Below are 22,418 nucleotides of genomic sequence, written 5' to 3' on the forward strand. Positions count from 1 at the left end.
AACCCTGGATAGCGTTAGCTTATTGGTGGCTACATTTAACAAACCAATAAGCAAGCATAACAAACAAGAGAATGAAGAAAAAATAATCGCTAATTGGAGTAAATTGGAAAGTTGCTTAAAATTGCAAGCTCTTTACTTGAATCATTAAAGAAAAATTTTGGGTGTAGTGTCCCTTTAATTTCTAAGCACTAAGGGCTATATTACAAGTGAGGCGCAATGTTTTTTGCGCAAGCAATATCGTGTTTTCGCGATCCGTTTTAATAAAAAAAATATTGCACATAAAAGTTATAAGGGTTTAAAGATAGGAGATCTCATGTTAGAAAAAAAGGCAAAATGGCTTTAACAATGAGACACATACATTGCTAAAGATGTATTTGTATACATGTATGTATATATATATATATATATATATATATGTGTGTGTGTGTGTATACATATATAGTAATATATTTATATGTGTATATATGTATTTGCAGACATAAATACACATATAAACACATAAATATATATGTACACACATATAGACATACAGTATATATATAAGTGCATTAGAGCCCTTTGCCCTTAAGTAGATGAAAAAATTAAAAAACATATTTATGCAACATTCATATTTAATAAAGATTTTAACTATGTATTTAGTGTAAATATTTTACATTTGCTAATGTGAATATGCAACGTTGTTTTCCCAATGGGTGTTTTCAACAAATTTTCTTATTCTCCATTGACTTTTATGGGGAATGTAAAAATGCGATTGTGTTTGCGCAAAAAGCTTAACTCAAGCAAAATGTTTGCAAAGCATTATACTGTGTCTCTTGTAATTTAGCCCTAAATGTAGAACCATATAACGACTGGTAGATGTCCACTGAGCACTGAAATAGGTAAAAAGGCAGCTCGGATGATTGATGGTGGTGCATTCCCACCCCTACATATACCCTCACTTCATTCCCACCCCTACATATACCCTCACTTCATTCCCACCCCTACATATACCCTCACTTCATTCCCACCCCTACATATACCCTCACTTCATTCCCACCCCTACATATACCCTCACTTCATTCCCACCCCTACATATACCCTCACTTCATTCCCACCCTTACATATACCCTCACTTCATTCCCACCCTTACATATACTCTCACTTCATTCCCACCCCTACATATACCCTCACTTCATTCCCACCCCTACATATACCCTCACTTCATTCCCACTCCTACATATACCCTCACTTCTTTCTTGAAGTTTGCACAAAACCACAGAATAACTTATCTGGAGAAAGACGATTGGCCCTGAAATAAGATGCATAAGCAGTCAACATAGTATGAAAACTTGTACCAAGCAGGATGGGCCTTAATATGGTGCTTCTTCAAATGTTAAGAATGTGATTTATTGAGAAGTATTGAGAAGTATAAATTATTTTTTCTTCTCACAGACTCATTGAACTATTTCCTTACTTGTGGGTCAGTACTAAAGCAGGGCCATATGAAGGTCAGGGATTAGAACAGAGGGGCCGATTACCATACTGCGAATCAGATATGATCGGGATGATTGACACCCCCTGCTAGCGGACGATTAGCCGCGAATGAGCAGGGGGTGGCATTGCACAAGCATTTCATACAAAATGCTTGTGCAATGATAAATGCCGACAGTGTATGCTGACGGCATTTATTGATGTCAGGTGGACATGATCTGCTACAGCTTATCATGTCAGCCCGACACTTGATAAATCGGCCCCTAAGCGTCTGTATGTCCTTTCCTCCAAATTCTGCTTGCACAGGAGCAAATTGGCAAAATTTAGTGAAAGCAAGAATGGCCATGTGGCAGGTTTCCATAGTTATTCACTTAAATGGACAGTAAAGTCAAAATTAAACTGTCATGATTCAGATAGAGCATGCAATTTTAAATGACTTTCCAATTTATTTCTATTATCTAATTTGCTTTTCTCTCTTGTTTTTATTTTGAAAAGCATACCAGTAGTACAATGCTGCTCCTTCAATGAAGAATACTAAGAGAATGAAGCAAATTTGAAAATCATGAAAGAAAAATAAACAGTTTCATGTTCCTTTAAAGGTTTTTGATAACAGGCTCAGAAAGTGGCCTCTTCTGCTAACTTGTGCGGTAAATGATTTATGGCATGACAAGGAGCCACTCTGCTTTTGGGCAGCTAGAGTGATGGATGACCTGCTGCTGTTGATGGCAATAGGGTTGTTGTTCAAATGTGACTGATGCTATTAAATTTGCATGCATAGGATAATGCCCAGAGTCTGTCCAATTGTCCTTTGGGTCTTTAAAAAAAACAAAAAAACTTTTTTTTAAAGGAATAGAATGTTTGGATAAACTGTGACTACCTGTATCCACATATTAATTCAAATAATATATATCTAACATCAAGATGGAAATATACAATTTGTTACTAAGCTTGAATTTAAGTTAGAAAAAAAGAGTAAAACTGGAAACACCTCTTCAGCCTAGATATAATATCAAATAATTATTAATTTACCTCCTCTTTAAATACAATAAATCTGCATAAATGGTTTATGGTTTTTTTCCTCCTAAACATCAAAGGGACATTCCGGTCAAAATTGAAATGCACATAGATGAATTACATCTTTGAATATTAACATATCTGTAATATTCATGTATTGGCAACATTGCCTCTAGTAAAAGTTATCACTGTTTTAGGGTTAACATTTTTCTCTGCACGTGCATGTGAAGCATAACTAGATATTCTCAGTGCAGCAGCATTTTAAATACTGCAGCTGCTCAGAGAGCCAATGGGGCTTGTATCATGTCAGCAATTAACAAATTGAGTCATTACCAGATGGTACAAGCACCTTAGGCTCTCTTTGCAAGTGCTGTGTTTAAAATGCTGGTGCACAGTGCAGACTTAAATACATTTTTGAAACAGCTTTAGATTTTACTAGAAGCAGTTTTGCTAACATGTGTATCACAAAAATGCTTTTATTCAAAACTGAAATTCATCCATGTGGATTCCAATTCTGGCTGGAATGGGCCAGATTAGCAAAAATTCCTCAGCATGGAAAGAAATCACACAAAAACGTAATTTCCCCCTGAGCATTATAGTGTCTCTCTACATCCAGAGTGCTGCGTAGCAAGATAAACAGCTCTCAAACTAAAATTTGCCTTTATAAAATTGTTTAAAGGGACAGTCTACTTTAAAATTGTTATTGTTTAAAAAGATAGATAATCCCTTTTTTTATCCATTCCCCAGTTTTGCATAACTAACACTGTCATATTAACCCTTTCACTACTAAACCTTTTTTTCACCCCAGTGCTGAGCCAATTTTGAGCTTTTTTGCTACCTACATTTAAACCCTATTGTAAGTCATATTTCAGTGAGTGACCTACAGTCCCACGCATTATATATTGTTTTTATTTTGTAGGCCCAGCAGATTCATAATATACCATTAGTACATTTATAATTCATGGCATATAAGAAAGCGGCAAAATCTGTAAAAAAAAAATTATATTTTTTTCTTAGATTTTAGTAAATAATGCTGAAAATTGCCAAGTGACCGCAGCTGCTACAATGATCACCTTACTAAATTGTCATCATGGGTAGCCACATGTGAAATAAAGCCCATACAGGTTTTAAGGGGGTTATAATATAGATTAGAGCTATTGTTCAGTACAGAAATAAAAGCACCTTTTTCTTGCAAGATGTTTAATGTTACTACAGTGATCACCTTCCTATACAGACAAAATGAAAATATTTTTTTGAGAAAGGGACTGGTCTACTAGAAATAAACTTTATTAGGGGTCTCTACGCATACCAGATTTTTTTGATTGCATATATAATGACCAAGCAAATCCATTTTCTTTTGCTTTTTCTACTTTATTTTTAAAAGATCTGTTGTGGGGCACTGCTCCAAGACCATTTGAAAAAAATGGGTGATACTCTTTTAAATGAGGGGTCTTGGAGGTTTGCAGCTGCTATGGGAGCAAAGATCAAGAGGTTTGAAGAACCTCCCCATCCAGCTCCATTGCGCTACACTTAGCTTCCTGGTTCTGCCTCATTTGTGACATCACCATGCACTGCCATGAAGCCTGGGAGTGTCGCTCACTAAGCCACCATGAACCCCGACCTGTACTGAGGGGGATCACTGAAAACAGCATTTGATCGGTGATCGTCCTGCATGACAAGAAGGGCTTGTCATGCACCTACAGGTAGCGATGTGCATGACGAGAACGCCTCATCATTATTGAAGGGGTTAATTTACTTTTTACCTGTGTGATGACCTGTATCTAAGCACCAGCAGACTGCCCCTTATCTCCGTGCTTTTTTTTTAGCTTTTTACAATCTTGCATTTTAGCCAAACAGTGCTAATTCTTGTATAACCATTATCATTCTCCACGGGAGTGAGCACAACGTTATCTATATGGCTCACATAAACTAGCACTGTCTGGCTGTAGTGCAAGATTGTAAAAACATAAAAAGCATTGAGATAAGGGGTAGCCTGCAGGGACTTAGAAACAGGCTATCTTAGAGGTTATAAAGTATATTATAATAACAATGTTGGTTATGCAAAGCTGGGGAATGGGCAGTAAAAGTGTTATATAAGGGACATTGCAGTGCTGATATGACATCTTAGATAATCTCACCAGACCAGAGAGCTTTAGATCACCAGGCCCTACGGGGGAAATCCCTCAGAGGAACTATGCTACATTTAGTTAGGATACTAAATCTAAAGAAGTATACAGTATGAACCATAGCATAACAAACTAAACATAATGTTATGTCTCTATTTTATAAACTCCTAATTTCCACATTAAAAAAGAAATCACATATATTTGCTGCATAATGTGCAATCTATAGGCTGCATCAATGAATGCAGCAGAATGCACGTTTGGTGGATCTAAGTCAGGGGTGTCCAAACTTTGCTCTCCAGAGGTTTTGGAACTACATTTCCCATGATGCTCAGCTAGATAAAATGCTGGCTGAGCATCATCGGAAATGTAGTTCCAAAACCTCTGGAGAGCAAAGTTTGGACACCCCTGATCTAAGTGAACATGTAAAAGCTTCTAGACATATTGCATACAGCCTACAGGTGTAGCAATTTACAGCAGATATCACATAAATTAGAAAAGAATACTTATTTTTCTATAGAGGATCCATTACAGAAATAGTTGTAGTATTATACAAATTTGAGGAAATAATGCCAAAGTCATTCCGACCATGTATTAAAATGGGCTTTTTTTTTTTTGGAACATACACCCATAAATAATACACTTTCCAACCTATAAACTGATAACTGCTGAAATATTTGATAAGATTAGAAACTGCATTTACCTTTTGGAGGCAGAGGTGTAAACTGAATATTCTGGGACAGCCGAAATAAGTTGTTTCGTTCAATAGCTGCAAAGAATTGACAAGAAGAAATATTATATATCTACTACATTTTCAAAAAAATGATTCCCCATTGACTTATCTAAACTGTTTTTCTGACATGTATTTTTATCTAGTATTGGCTTCACAGACTTATACTTATAATATATATGTTTTATATGTGTGTATATATATATGATACTGTTAGAACAGTTGAATAATGAGCTGTAATTAAAGGGACATTCTACTTTTTTAATGTTTAAAAAGATAAATAGCAACTTTACTACCCATTCCCCAGCTTTGCGCAACCAACATTGTTATATTAATGTACTTTATAACTTCTAAGGGACCCATTTATTAAGCTCCGGATGGAGCTTGAGGGCCCGTGTTTCTGGCAAGCCTGCAGGCTCGCCAGAAACACCAGTTACGAAGCAGCGGTCTAAAGACCGCTGCTCCATAACCTGTCCGCCTGCTCTGAGCAGACGGACAGACATTGCTGCAATTCAACCCAATCGAGTACAATCAGGTTGATCGACATCCCCCTGCTGGCGGCCGATTGGCCGTGAATCTGCAGGGGTCAGCATTGCGTATTGCTCTCCACATTCAGCGAGGTCTTTCGGACCTGATCCACACTGTCGGATCAGGTCCAACAGACCGTTGTTAATTATGCCCTTAATCTCTGCCTGTTTCTAAGCCTCTGCAGGCCACCTCTTATCTCAATGCATTTTATTAACTTTTCACAATCAGACAGTGCTAGTTGATATGTGTCATATAGATAACATTGTGCTCACTCCCGTGTAGTTATGCAGGAACAGCACTAATTGGCTGAAATGCAAGGCTTAGATACAATGTAATCACAGAGGTAAAAAATATATTAATATAACAGTGTTGGTTATGCAACATTGGGGAATGGTTAATAAAGGGATTATCTATCATTTTAAACAATAAAAATATTCAAGTAGACAGTCCCTTAAATATAAGGCTTTAATGCAAATAAATCACTTTTTTCCGTAGTGTAGCTGCCCCCCCCCTAATTTCCCTACCCCCCCCACCCCCTCCCAGGTCACTTTCCTAACTATTATCTCCCTCCCCCTCCTGCCCCTCTCACACCCCCTCCCTCCCCCTCCTGCCTCCTCCAGCGATAGGCCGACCACCTGCCGATGCAGAGAGGGCCACAGAGTGCTGCAATACCCTGAAAGTGGCTGGAAGCGAACACGATTGCTTCCAGCGCTTGAAACCCCAGAGGACTTGCCAGGCACGTCCTTGGTTGTTAACAACCGTTTTTTTAGGATGTGTCTAGCACGTCCTCGGTCGCTAAGGGGTTAAAAATCGGAGGTGTTGAGAAGGATAGTTAAAGGGACACTCAGGTTAAATTAAATTATCATGATTCAGATACAGCATGTAATTTTAAACAACTTTCCAATTTACGTCCATTAAAAAAAATGTGCACAGTCTTTTATATTTACAATTTTTGAGTCACCAGATCCTACTGAGCATGTGCAAGAATTCACAGACTATACGTATATGCATTTGTGATTGGCTGGTTGCTATCACATGGTACAAGGGGAGTGGAAATATACATAACTTTGAAATTTGTTATAAAAAAATCTACTACTCATTTGAAGTTCAGACTGTGCTATTGCATTGTCTTGTTATCTTGCATTTGTTGATTATGCAAATCTAATGTGTTGACTGGTCCTTTAAGAGCAAGAAGAGAATGATGATAATTATTTAAAAAATCTCCAGGTCTGCTATGACCTTCCATGACTGTCACCACTCTCTGCGCTCTCTATGTTCAACAACTTCTTTTTTATATCCAGCTGTTGTCTTCCCCAGAACCTCTAGTTGATGTTTTTAACTGCTATGAACTTTTATTTGTAGGTAGTATTATTTATTCATATAAACATATGCAAAGAGGGATTGCAGTAGTGGGTGTGGTGTGGGTGGGATTAGAAGTGGTGAGTAACATTTTGTCCTGGCTAGTAGCTTAGGGGTTGAAATTTTGAGCCCTGGTAGCACACATGATAATTGATGGATCAAATTGCAGTTTTCTGCAGTTATAGGTAATTGTTTTTTCACAAAATCTAGCCCTGTACAATATTTATCCAAGTATATGACTTACCAATGTAGCGATGTATGCTATTATTATATTATTATATATTATTGATGCATTATGATGTATTCCAGAATTGTGTTTATCCTATGATTATTATATTTGGTAAGAACAAGAAAAGTCTCAAGACGTCTTACCTGAGTAGTAAAAAGTGTTGTCCATGGATGGTATGAAATGAGAGCCAAAGGCTGAAAAATTAAGAAAAAGATACTATGTTGCTTATAATAATAATAAAAATATATATACTTATAAGAAAATTGAAAGTGAAAACCAAAAATTCTTCCCATTTAAAGGGACATGAAACTCAATTTCTTTCTTTCATGATTTAAATGTATTTCTATTATCTGTTGTATCAATCTTGTTGTATCCTTTGTTGAAAGGTATACTTAGGTAGGCTCAAAAGCTGCTGATTGGCGGGTGCACATATATGCTTCTTGTCATTGGCTTTTAGCTAGCTCCCAGTAGTGCATTAGTGCTCTTTAAACAAAGGATACCAAGATAATCAAGCAAATTAGATAATAAAAGTAAATTTTAAAGTTTTTAAATTTGTATAATCTATGTGAACCATCATAACTTTGGGGAAATGTGTCTGAGGACACTTATGGCATTCAGAATCCACATGCAGGTTACTGATGTGAGACCAGCTTGATTCAATCCCTGAAGCCAATGTTTCTGTTCATATAAAGAATATGATTTCTGACTTATACACCTGCAACAACATGTAAAGAACTGTTTTTCTGGGCTGTAGTTGAAGACCTAATCTTCTGTCTAAACTGAATTCAATCCAGAAAGCCACTACTGCACTGCACTATCTACAGGGTGGTTGCTTGTGGTCCACAACAAATGCTTGTTGGACATGTGAAGATTTATTCTGATTTATGCTGGGCATTGGATGTGTTGGTACCATCATGTTTTTTTAGCTATTGTGTAGAGGGATGCAAATCATACCACTCACCCGCTTTTGGGGACCTGACATTTGGGATGACTTCTATGAAAATTTCTGCCTATGAGGAGACACCAGTAGAGGAAATAAATAGACTAAGTTTGACTGTCTTGTTTTGAAACCAATTGTCTAAATGTTTATTATTCTTTGTTAACCTTGTGTGCCGATAGTGATGTTCTGTTATTGCCTAGATGGACCTTTGTTTGATTGCTTTGGACTAATTTATTAACTTTTTTGTCTATTTATAGCCAAATGTTAATAAATAAGGTACACCATTGATTCAGCTGGACACCTTTTATGTATGTTTATGTATGTTATTTCTTTCAGAAAGTGGTGAGAGTCCATGAGCTATTAGTCTTGGGATTCAACTCCTGGACACTAGGAGGAGGCAAAGATTCCCAAAACTCCCAAGAGCACTTAATACCTCCTTCCTCTTTGGTATGCCAGTCATATCTTTGCCTCCACAGGAGGAAGGTAAGGAATTGAGGTGCTCCAGATTTTTCATTGAGAAGGACCGATTTGAGGACCATTTTCCTCCCCAGAGAGCTGCTAGAGGGGGGGAGAAGGGAGATTTGAGTATTGTATAGTGACACAGTTACTCCCAGTGAGAAGTTACTGATAAGTCTAGCACAGATGTCACGAGGATCGATCCCTTAGCCTTCTCATGTTGGGTCATCAATACATTCCTTACATAGATCCTCTGCTGTGACATACACAGCACTGGATGGGCTTTCTAATAGATGCAGTATGTCTGCAGCTGGTAAGCACAGTAGAGTGGGTGCAAGTAAGGTAAGGACACAGTACATTAACACTCATGTAGCCCACAGGCTATTAGCAGGTACACTTGCATTAATGTGCATCATAGCCAGGGGAAATTTTACTACACTTTATATTTATTTATTGTTTAGATGTTACTTCAGAGACAGGCTGTTAGACTAGAAGTTTTCACTTAGTATGTGTCCACTTTTTTATTTTATCTTTGGAGCTTGCAAGCCCTGAGTGGTGAAATGCATTGATTGTGTTAAGGTGATTCTTTTTCCGGTCACCCCTGTAGAGCTCTGCATATTTGGGAGCTGAGGGGTTATGGCTCATAAAAAACAAGTCTTTGGATTGCTTTTGAGAGTATAGGTACTTATTGGGTTAAGGTGATTACCCTCTGAATACCTCTGTGGAGCTCTGAATGTTTGGGAGCTGATAGATTGCAACTCATACTCTGAGCTGGCAAATTACTCTTGAGAGACTCAGAGGCCAAAACCTAAAAACAATAGTGATAAACACCTATACGAGGAGTTCAATCCACGTGGGAAACACTCCCCCTAATTGAGTAAGGCATTAGCCAACCAGAGGAAACACAGGAGGAGTGAAGTCACTGTGTTAGGGTGATTGTAAGGAATACTGACTGGTTACATATACAGTATACTATCTAAAGAGCCTGTATAAGAAATTACAAACTAGGGTGCTTCCTAGGAAGGATTGTGTGAAGTATCACCCATGATTATCTATTGTATCTGGATAAGTGGGGTATCTTAAAGTGACATAAAACCAAAAAGTTTTCTTCTGTGATTCAGATAGAGCATGCAATGTAAAACATCTTTCTAATTTACTTCAGGAGCGTGCCTGTGTTTGGAGCACTATTTAACAGCGGTTTTGCAACAATGTTATTGATTTGCCAGAGCACTAGATGGCAGCGCTATTTTCTGCCATATAGTGCTCCAGACACCTACTTAGGTATCTCTTCAACAAAGAATAATATTGGAACAAAGCAAATTTTTTAAATTGTATGCTCTGTAAAAAAATCACAGACCTGGATGATTTAACTCCTCAAGCCTTAAGGTGGGGAGAGGGTAAGTAGCAGTAATCTTAAATAGGGCTCCAACACAACCCTTAATAAAAAAAAAATACACAATACAATCTAAAGGAGTAACAATTAAACAATTAATAGACCACTAAAGTAAAAACTATCATGATTCAGATAGAGCACACAATTTTAAACAAGATAGGAATACCATAGGCAAAGTCGGCTATTTAAAATGCCAAAATAATGGTAAAGGAGCTATTTGTAAACAGTATTATAAAAGATAGAACAGCGCCTAGATCTGTTTACTTGCTACACTATAAAGGACCCCGTAATAAGGTCCTAGAGAGTTAGACAATGCGAAAAGATTATAGGAGAGCCTAAGAGGCTAAGGTAAACTACAGGTTCCTTATACAATATCAGGTTCCTTGAAGAATATCACCAATATTCTAAGGTGTATAAAAAGCTAAGGTATAATCGAATAAGTACAAAAATACGTAAAAACTTCTTTTAATAACAGAAATCAGATTTTTAAAATTACAAAGTCTCCAAGTGTGACTGGATACTAACAATATTCCAGCAATGTTACAGAACTAGAACTACGTCTTAATATGATAAACCAGATATGGCTGATAATGAAGTTTACACAAGAAACACAGAGATCGGTGTGAGCCCCAATGTTGTGAGTGTGTGTGTATTAATATTATCAAGCTGGTCAATGTGGTCTCCTATTGAATAACACAAAGGAACTAGATATGTAATGATATCACAACTGGTTAACTACAACTCAGTGAATTACTAAATCACAACAAACAGAAAAAAAGTTAAATAAAAAAAATATATATAAGATGTGTACTTTCAGTGTACGGTGACAGTGAAGTAAATAAAAAATCAATCATATACACACACAAAGAGCTAAATCTTAAATTGCTAAGAGTGGATCAAATAGAGAGACAACAAAGTGAAAAAAGCATATGCATAGTACCTTGGGAAAAATATTAACAACACGATCGAATACCGGTATGATCTGTTGGAAAATTACCAATTAAGGTGAAAATTATTTGTCAACATAAAAATGTGTGTCAAAAAACAAAAAAGTTTCAATAGATAACCAGAGCAGTACTTTGGCTTTGTTATCTAAGAGTAAGGTATTGGTCTTATATAACAATAATTGTATCCTAAAACATATTCTCGGTTATGCTAAACCTTGTGGATAAAAACACAATAATTATCTAACAATCATAAAATCAACTGAGTGAGAATAAACATAGTCCAATGTCCAGTATGGAAATAATCCGGGTAAAGGCCAAATGGTGTAGATAAAAAACAGATGTTTGAATCCAATGGTCTTCAAAAACCTGTGAAAAAAGATATAAACTGCACTAAACAATGGTCTTAAGGGAACTGAGTCTACTGGTAATCAACTCACCCAAATAGCCTTGGTCCTGGTCGTATATGGTCACTACTGTCTTGAAAAAGGCCCCACTACAGGGCCGAAACGCGTAGACAATTGGAGAGATTTGTGAGGCTCATATACTGTTAGTATCCAGTCACACTTGGAGATACATTGATCTAAACTTTGTAATTTTAAAAATCTGATTTCTGTTATTAAAAGAAGTTTTTACGTATTTTTGTACTTATTGGATTATACCTTAGCTTTTTATACACCTTAGAATATTGGTGATATTGTTCAAGGAACCTGATATTGTATAAGGAACCTGTAGTTTACCTTAGCCTCTTAGGCGCTCCTATAAGCTATTTGTAAACAATTTAATATTCTCGAGCAGGTAAAATTGATTACTGGGAACAACTTAAAGGGGAGAAAAAATTAGGGTAAACTGTCCATTTAAGTCAATATAGTCAGCAATATGGGGTTGGTTTCTTTGCTTGGAGCATAGTTATACTACTGCACCAATAAATCAACTTTATAGAAAGTGTATTCTACTTACCTTAGTGTTATGTAGAGCACCACAAGATTATTTCTGATGACAGAAGACTTAAAAGCCTTAGATGGTTGACTGTGTACAAAGCTACTCAGGCAAACACAACAGGCCTTGGTATGTTCCCTGCTACTACACAATGAGTCTACACTGTGCAGTTAATGTTAATATGAGCCAATGTGCAGCATTGGAAAAACAAAGAATGCAAGCGAGAGAAAATGTGAACCTGATAAAAAGCTCTGTCGAAGTGGATGTCAGGCATGTGTTTGCTGAGGTATGTCTGAATATTGTAGTCTCTTCTCTTTGTCCTAATCCACAAAATTATGCACGCTCCTACATAATTTAGATGAAGTAAGAGCATTAAAATTACAGTACAAGCTACAAAGATTTTAGAAATTTCTCTAATTTGTTTATTTCTTTCTTGGGTCCACGCAAAGGCCAGAAGACACAGCAGTTATTTTAGCTTCTTGGCTAAAACTCTTGATTCACAAGGCTTGCTTGGAGGTGGGAAAGACTCCCCAAAAGATGAATTACAGCCCATTCTACTAGATCAGTTTCCACTTCCTGGGCTTTTAAAAATGAGGCTTCTGTTAAACAAATGTGTAAGGCAACAACATGATCACCCTAATATGCTTCTGCTAAATTTTACTACTTTGATGTGTTTGCTTCTTCTGAAGCAGCTTTTGGAAGGAAAGTCCTTCAGACTAACAATATTTGATGCCGTCCAAATTACTTGTGGACTCCACAGCTTGGGTATTAGTTCCCAGGAGTAATGGCTCATAGACTCTCACCACCTTATGAAAGAAAACAAAATGTATGCTTACCTGATAAATTAATTTCTTTCATGGTGATGAGAGTACACGAGTCCCACCCAATTTCTTTAAATTTAGCTATTTTATTCTGACAGCAGATCTATTTTGCACCTAATTTTGCCTGCTTTGTCCTTTCCTACCTTTCTACTTCTCCTTGCTTTACTTCACACTGGCATACCAGAGAGGTGGAAGGGATTAAGTGCTCTTGGAGTTTTCAGAATCTTTGCCTTATCCTAGTGGCCAGTTGATTCCCAGGAGTAATGGCTTGTGGATTCTTACCACCATGAAATTAATGAAGTTATAAGGTAAGCACAATTTGTTTTTAACATTTTTCATATTTTACACATGTGGGTAGTGTTTTGTATTGGCTATACTTTTTGGTCAATGGCCTGGGACCTTGTGTCTGGCTCTATAAAGGACCAGATTACAAGTGGAGCAAGTAGCACAATGATGGGCAGCATTTTTAAATATATGTATAACTCCCCACTCCCACCAACTCTAAACACAAAAAACTGCCTAGTACAGTTTTAAATTAAAAAAAATGTTACTTTTTTTTATTATTAATAACTATAATGCCCTCTATTTTGAGAGCATTTGTGGCACTTTTAGAAAATTAACCAGAGATCTAATCTCTGCAGGGGCATATTATGGCCTAGTGCAGCAGATTTGGGGGGGCGGCAGATTTGGGGGAGGCAAAAAGTGCGGCATATTCCCTCCTAAACAGCACTGGGCTGGTGCTGCCTACAGGTTTTTTTTGCTGTATTTTTTATTTTAAAAAATTGTGATTGAGCAGCGTATTGTGTAATCCGTGGCATGCTTACCGCTAGCAGTTCAGTTTATTTTCAGTGCTGGGCTGGCTACCCGTCCCAATCCCCTGTCTCTAAAAGCCTGCATGCAGTACACTGAGCGCTACAGCGTGTGGGCTTTTAGAGACCTGGGGCGAGCGTTGACATGTGGGCAGGGGGCGTGTTAATCAGTCGGCACTGGCAAAGATGAAAAAAGTCGGGATAGACTGCAGAGGAAGCAGTGGTGGCAATACTTTCTGACCCACAGGTAAGATTGGCTACCCAATGTACTTTCACTAACAGTTGCAGCTGGGGTAGCGCTGAAAGTGCAGGGAAAATAATTTTGAGGGTTGGGGCAGCGTGTAATCAATTTTAATTTACTTTTCTTAGTGAATTATAGATGCTTTAATTGCCGCGTGCACACAGTAAACTGCTACAACCAGCAGTTGTGCTCAGCGGTCTGCACTTCACAGTACATTTTAAAAGTCACATTGCCATTCTCCATACTAAACAGAATGTACAAAAACTATTTGGAGCAATTTAAATATCCTTAAACCAGGGGCATGATCAAATATACGACGCAGGTTTCGGCGCAATCGTGGGAACCTGCGCCATCCGTAATTTCACCTCGCACATCAGGGTATTACATAAACTCCGCCGGCAGTTCATAAAGTGCCTTAAGTCTGATAAACTAGCGATGTCCAGAAATGAGCATAAATACAATTTTCTGGAGTCGCCGGCGCCTAAGAAAAGTAAAGAAAATAACAAATCTCCCGTAAAAGTCTAACACGCCTCCCAAAAATAAGCCCGACACGTAAAACCCCTATATCCGCAATACCCCCCTCTCATTACTAATATTAAATGTATTAACCCCTAGACTTACAACCCCCCACAATGCAATATGCCTATTTAAACTATTAACCCCTATATCCGCCATCAAACCCGCAAGTAATAACGAAACTATTAACCCCTAATCCGCCATTAACCCACAACGCAATAAACCTAATCAAGTATTAACCCCTAAACCGCCAAAGCCCACAACGCAATAAACCTAACCCCTAACCTAACCTAACCCCCCCAAATAATCTAAAATTACCTAATTTACAAAATACTAAAGTTACTATTAAATATAAAAAAATTAACACTACTTTTAAAAATACAAATAAACTAAGTATAAATTAAAGGGGCAGTCTAATCAAAATTCAGGAGTAGACTGTCCCTTTAAGCAAGAATTACAGAAAATAAAAAAATCTAAGATTACAGAAAATAATAAATAAAATTACAAGATTTTAAATAAATTACACCTAATCCCTATGAAAATAAAAAAGCCCCCCCAAAATAAAAACACCCCCTAATCTAATAAACTACCAGTAGCCCTTAAAAGGACTTTTTTGCAGGGCATTCAGTTCCAGAGTCGCCGGTCTTCAGTTCCAGAGTCGCCGGTCTTCAACTCCGCCCTCCGCTCCACACCGGCTGCTTCCTGGAAGAAGAAAGAAGAGGTCGCCGCTTGGAAGAAGACTTCACCGCCTGGAACAGGACCTTCTCCGCTGAACTTCAGGACAGGTGAGGACCACTTGGGGGTTAGACTTAGGGTTTTTAAGGGGTTTTTGGAGGGATTTATTTTATTTAGATAGGGTGGGCAGCAAAAGAGCTGAATGCCCTTTTAAGGGCAATGCCCAACAAATGCCCTTTTCAGGGCAATGGGTAGTTTAGCGTTTTTAGTGTTAGTTTTTTTTTGGGGGGGGTTTATTACTGGTAGTGAGGCTGTGTGTATTTTTTTGGCAAAAGAGCTGATTATCTTGGGGCAATGCCCTGCAAAAAGTCCTTTTAAGGGCTACTGGTAATTTATTAGATTAGGGGGTGTTTTTATTTTGGGGGGGCTTTTTTATTTTCATAGGGTTTAGGTGTAATTTATTTAAAATTTTGTAATTTTATTTATTATTTTCTGTAATCTTAGATTTTTTTATTTTCTGTAATTCTTGCTTAAAGGGACAGTCTACTCCTGAATTTTGATTAGACTGCCCGTTTAATTTATACTTAGTTTATTTGTATTTTAAAAGTAGTGTTCATTTTTTTATATTTAATAGTAACTTTATTATTTTGTAAATTAGGTAATTTTAGTTTATTTAGGGGGTGTTAGGTTAGGGGGGGTTAGGTTAGGGGTTAGGTTTATTGCGTTGTGGGCTATGGCGGTTTAGATGTTAATACTTGATTAGGTTTATTGCGTTGTGGGCTATGGCGGTTTAGGGGTTAATAGACTTTATTAGTTATTGCGGTGGGGGATTGCGGTTGACAGGTAGATAGACATTGCGCATGCGTTAGGTGTTAGTTTATTTTTGCAGGCATTTTCGGGAGTTACGGTGCTCCCATACTCAGCGCAAGGCTTGCTGCGGCTACCTTTTATGGCGAGGTAAAAATGGAGTAAGATTTCACCATTTTCGCCATGTAAGTCCTTGCGCTGGATATTGGATACCGATTTGCGACGCAGTTCTATGTTAGCCTATGGGAGTAATGATTGCGGGCGACGGGTGAAATATATGCGCGTAACTTGTATGCTACCCCGTATATGTAATACCAAAATCGCATAAAATCTGGCGGCGGAGGATTTTGCGGGCGGCGCTGCATATGTAATGGAGGCCCAGACTGTCATTGACTGACCAAGCCAGCATCTCCTATATCACCACCGTATTTGTTTGATCTTTTTGACTTATTATAGCAAATATTTATTGACATTACTTGGGATTGTCAGAGGACTGGCTTTGACAAATGAACTATTTGGTTTCCCAATACATTGCTATATAGTTTTGTCTGGTAGAAAGTAAGTTATATATTGTGCTGAATAGTTTCTATGTTAAAAACATACACAGTTAGTTAGTACACTCTCTATATATTAATATGCATTTTAGAGAGGGTACATTATGCACTTTATTTCAAATACTAAAGTAAAATAGAGAGTGAGTTAATTGATTGACATAAATAACTGCCTTGTTTCACTATGCACAGGGAAGGAATAGATAGAACTGCATTTCAGCAGGAAGATAGGTCCTTTACATTTCTGCCATTATCCATCTCTTTCAAACTACAAAAAAACTTACTGTAAAATAAAAAAAAGTCTTTAGGTCTGCAAAAAATGTGTCTAATGAAAAGGGTAGACCTTACCTGAACTGATTTGTTTGCAGGGCATGCTGTAAGATGTCATTCCCAGTGTACCTTGTACAAGCTAAACAGTACAGGAAGTTGGGACATGTGCATATGTTGCTTACAGAGCTGCAATAGGATTCCCTAAACGTATGTTTCTGATTTATGCAGGTGTGCCCTATTCCCATTTTGTCAGCAGTACTCTGTATGTACCTGTGTGTATTTGTCTATGTTTGTGTGTTTTTATGTGTGTGTGTGTGTACCCCTGTGTGTGTGTTTGTATGTTGTATGTTGTCTGTGAGTGCACCTGTGTATGTATGTATCTATGTGCATTAGTTATTTTCTCACTCTGCATATGCATTTAGGTTTAAATCAACCCACCTGAGTGAATGCAAGCCCTACTACTTAAAAAGAAATCTTTTTTTTTTTTTTTACACACTGACCAAAAAATATTATGGCTAAAAAAAGCCTAAAACCTGGGGGGTGGGGAAGCAGAATTTTGAGTGCCTAGGGCAGCACAAAACCTAAATACGCCACTGAATCTCTTGTTAATTTTCAGAGTGCTAATTGCTACCGCAAGCTTGCAATAGCAATAACCAGACACTTGTAATGGCTGGATAGTTATTGTAATCTATCCCAATATTGGTTTACTGATCCCCTATGTAAATGTTCAGAGCTCTTCAGAGTTGGCCTCTGTTGAAAAGGAAGTCTCATCTCCATTTTCAATCAATTTTACTGCAGTGGCCTATATCAATAGTAAGGGGGGAACTCACAGTTCCCTAGCCATGAGAGAAATTTCTCAAATCTTTCATGGGCAGAAACCAATTGCTGTCTGATTTCTGTGGTTAATATTCAAGGAGTGAACAACTGGCACCTGTCTCTGTATCCATGGAAATAGTCTCTCCATCAGGATGTTTTCAATCAGATTGCGGGTCTTTGGAGGCTCCCAGAAATAGATCTGATGGTCTCTTGGTTACATAAAAAACTTCCCAGGTACTTTGCGAGGTCCAGGATGTGTTGTGGATGCTCTAGTAGCTCATTGATCCTTTCAGCTTGCCTATCTGTTTCCTCCTCTGGTTCTCCTTCCCAGAGTAATTTGCGAGATTAAGCAAGTGGAGGCATCAGTAATTCTAATTGCTCCTGCTTGGCCTCGCAGGGTTTGGTATGCAGATTTTGCGCAAATGTCCAGTTGCCCTCCATGGCCTCTTTGGCCAGACCTTCTGTCTCAAGGTCCCTTTTTCCATCCAGATCTCAAGTCTCTAAGCTTGATGGCATAGAGACTGAATGGTTAGTTCTTAGGCAGAGGTTTTTTTTTTTAGATCCTGTGATTGAGATTCTGATCCAAGGAAGATTTATCATAAGGTCTGGAAGACCTTTATATCCTGGTGTATTGGTTATGGCTTTTCCTGGCATTCATTTAGAATTCCTAGGATTTTGCATTTCTTACAGGAGGGTTTGGATAAGAGCTAATCTGCCAGTTTTTTGAAAGGTCACATTGGTGACAATACATAAAACACCTCTTTTCCTTTTCACCATTATACCTAGACTGATACTAGCATGTCTAATATGAGGATTTCTCAAGCAGGGAAGCTGTCCACCTGCAATCACACTTGGAAAACGTAAAGACTGCAGAGCAGCTCCTTTGTTCAATCCTGCTTTCTGCCTTTGGGCAACTAATTGTGTGAGAGCAGGGCCTGTTAATCACCCAGAACAAGCAAGTTTGAGGTGTTTTATGACAGGATAAGAAGCAGAGACCATTTCTTAATTTTTAATGTTGCTGTAATATTATACGCTTAGCCTTTCCCTTTAAATCCAGCTCCTTCCTCATCCATGAGACCGCTACTTATACCAGCCTTTTCCTTTCACTAACTGCTTGAATTATAGCAATGCCTATGTGGTGAAGAGGGTCACTATACTTTCTCTTACCTTACGATACCTAAGAACTCCTGAGAATCCGCAGAGTCCCTCTTTGTCTGGCTGCTGCATGTTCGGATCTCCACTCCTATCTACAACCTGCTCAAAATCTACCTTCTCTACAGATCGCTAATACTGTTAGCCTTCAGGCTCTCTTCCGGGCTGAGCCATTCTCTCTCACACTCCTCCTCCAAGCTTCATTTCCAGAAGTCTCCAGAATCATCTGTTGAATTGCTACTATCGGTAGCGGGGAAGGCTGATATCTAAAGCGCTCTCTTTTATAGGTAAAAGGACTGGGAAGACTGGGAAGCAAATACCTGCCAGAGTTCTCTGAAAGTGTTCCTGACAATCTGCAGACCACAAGTCATCTCTCCTGGGTCTTCCGGTACCTTCAGGTACATTTTATACTCTTCCTTCTCTTGGCAAGAATAGGACATTATATCATCTGCCTGTAGTATTTATCTGATTGCCATATTACAGAAGTATATTTTACTTTTTCAGTATATTCCTATTCCTTGGGTTATGCTGTGTTTTCTACCTGATAAATGCTATGTATACTAGTACTGTACAGATCTTTATGTCTGTTCAAGATCTGACAGATGCTATTAGCAACATTCACAACTCTTCACGTGTTATCAAGTATCAAGTTGAATAAGATACTTTGATCATCTACTAATTTTTTCTCAACTACATAGATACTGAATAGAGCAAAACTTTATTCAAGTATTACAGTTACAGATTCACTATTGCAAGCCTGAATTGCAAATTCTTAGAAGCTGTGAATGCATCTTGATATATACCCTACAATAGATCACATTAACTTGCAGTAGAGTACTGCCAAATTTAGGCCAGGGGCCCAGTACAACTCACTCTTATTTTGGATAAGTGCCACTGTATATTGATAATCATGATCCTTGATACACTAATAAACACAACTCTCTGCACTATATGATAATGCAAAGCATCTATAGGCAAAGTACTTATACCCTGATAACATATGTGCTGCACAGTGTAATTAATACAGAGTACCTATACGCTGATTGCATTAGATATACAGTGCAGCATATTTGTTTTTAGTGTATAGGTACTAGGAGGCCTATCTATCAATGTGTCAACCGCAAATACGCCGGAATTCTGCATCGTAATTGTTGCGAGATTGAATTATCAAAGCCTCAAGACTGGCAAAAGTTGAAATTTGTTACTTAATATATGATACGCCGGTCTCAATCCGACGCAGATCTATGCTTACGTCATTACAGATGTTGCGAATACACATTCGGCTCTATCTGACACTTTTTCCCAGTTATCAAACTTCTAACAGGTACGCTCGCGTCTTTCCCGACCCAGTATACCTGGTTTTAAATCCGCCACCCTGGAGGCCGCGGATGCCATAGAAATCAATGGGAGTTTGAAAGCAGCGAAAGCTTATGTTCGATACTGCAAGACAAAGAAATATAACCCATTAATTTCTATGGTAGAAAACAAGTAACGTCTACACCTAACACCCTAACATAAACCCTGAGTCTAAACACCCCTAATCTGCCACCCCGACATCACCGCAACCTAAATAAAATGTATTAACCCCTATTCCACCGCTCCCCGACGCAACCTAAATAAAGTTATTAACCCTTAAACCTCTGGCCTCCCACATCACTACCACTAAATAAACCTAGTAACCCCTAAACCGTCAGCCCCCCACATTGCCAAAAACTAAATTAAGCTATTAACCCCTAAACCTAACAACCCCCTAACTTTAAAATAAAATTACAACATCCCTATCTTAATATAAATTAAATACTTACCTGTAGAATTAAAATAAACTATTTTAAACTATTAATTAACCTACCCTAACTATTATACTACAATTAAATAAAAAATACCAATTAAATAAACTAAATTACATATTAAAGAAACCTAACCCTACTCAAATTATTTAAATATACGATTAACCATTATTAAAAGTACTAAATTACAGAAAAAAACAAACACTAAATTACGAAAGATAAAAAAACCAAATTATCAAAAATAAAAAATAATTACACCTAATCTAATAGTGCTATCAAAATAAAAAAGCCCCCCCAAATAAAAAACCCCAAGCCTACAATAAACTACCAATGGCCCTTAAAAGTGCCTTTTGTGGGGCATTGCCCAAAGATATCAGCTTTTACCTGTAAAAAAAAAATACAAACACCCCCCCAACAGTAAAACCCACCACCCAACCAACCAACCCCCCCAAATAAAAAGCCTATCTAAAATAACCTAAGCTCCCCATTGCCCTGAAAAGAGCATTTGTATGGACATTGCCCTTAAAAGGGCATTTAGCTCTTTTACATGCCCAGACCCTAATCTAAAAATAAAACCCACCCAAAAAACCCTCAAAAAAACCTAACACTAACCCCTGACGATCCATTTACAGTTCTTGAAGTCCCACTTGAAGGATGCATCCAGCCGGAGAAGTCCTCATCCAGGCGGCAAGAAGTCTTTATCTGGACTGCCTCTTCTATCTTCATCCAGCCGGAGAAGTTCTCATCCAGGCGGCAAGAAGTCTTCAATCAGACGGCATCTTCTATCTTCATCCAACTGGCGCGGAGCGGGTCCATCCTGAAGACATCTGGCGCGGAGCATCCTCTTCATACGGTCGCCACCGTAAACTGGAACTTTAATGCAAGTGACGCCATCCAAGATTGCGTCCCTTGCATTCCGATTGGCTGAAAGATTTCAATCATCCAATATGATTAGAGCTGCTAAAATCTTATTGGCTTTTCCAATCAGCCAATAGGATTTGAGCAGCTCTCATTCTATTGGCTGTTCCAATCAGCCAATAGGATTTGAGCTCTCATTCTATTGGCTGATTGGAACAGCCAATAGGATGAGAGCTGCTCAAATCCTATTGCCTGAATGGAACAGCCAATAGGATTTTAGCAGCTCTAATCCTATTGGCTGATTGAAATCTTTCAGCTAATAGGAGTGCAAGGGACGCCATCTTGGCTGGCGTCACTTGCATTGAAGTTCCAGTTTACGGCAGCGACCATATGAAGAGGATGCTCCGTGCCAGATGTCTTCAGGATGGACCCGCTCTGCGCCAGATGGATGAAAATAGAAGATGCCGTCTGGATGAAGACTTCTTGCCGCCTGGATGAGGACTTCTCCGGCTGGATGAAGATGGAAGAGGCCGTCCGGATGAAGACTTCTTGCCGCCTATTTGAGGACTTCTCCGGCTGGATTGATCCTTCAAGCGGGACATAAAGAACTGTAAGTGGATCATCGGGGGTTAGTGTTAGGTTTTTTTAAGGGTTTTTTGGATGGGTTTTATTTTTAGATTAGGGTCTGGGCAATGTAAAAGAGCTGAATGCCCTTTTAAGGGCAATGCCCATACAAATGCCCTTTTTAGGGCAATGGGGAGCTTAGGTTATTTTAGATTTTATTTTAGGTTTTTTATTTGGGGGGTTGGTTGGTTGGGTGGTGGGTTTTACTGTTGGGGGGTGTTTGTATTTTTTTTTTACAGGTAAAAGAGCTATTATCTTTGGGGCAATGCCCCACAAAAGGCCCTTTTAAGGGCCATTGGTAGTTTATTTTAGGCTAGGGTTTTTTTATTTTGGGGGGCTTTTTATTTTGATAGGGCTATCAGATTA

General features: G+C 38.2%; 1 protein-coding gene across 1 annotated transcript in view; it reads right to left on the bottom strand.

Annotated features, from left to right (window-relative positions):
* LOC128664510 (transient receptor potential cation channel subfamily M member 7-like) overlaps positions 1 to 22,418 on the bottom strand; it is a 288,636-nt gene that overhangs the window by 48,773 nt on the left and 217,445 nt on the right. Inside the window, 2 exon segments of the mRNA XM_053719331.1 lie at positions 5,311 to 5,376; positions 7,597 to 7,647. Coding sequence (XP_053575306.1) covers positions 5,311 to 5,376; positions 7,597 to 7,647 — 117 coding nt within the window.

This window comes from Bombina bombina, chromosome 6 (genome assembly GCF_027579735.1).
Source record: "Bombina bombina isolate aBomBom1 chromosome 6, aBomBom1.pri, whole genome shotgun sequence".
NCBI classification, from domain to species: Eukaryota; Metazoa; Chordata; class Amphibia; order Anura; family Bombinatoridae; genus Bombina; species Bombina bombina.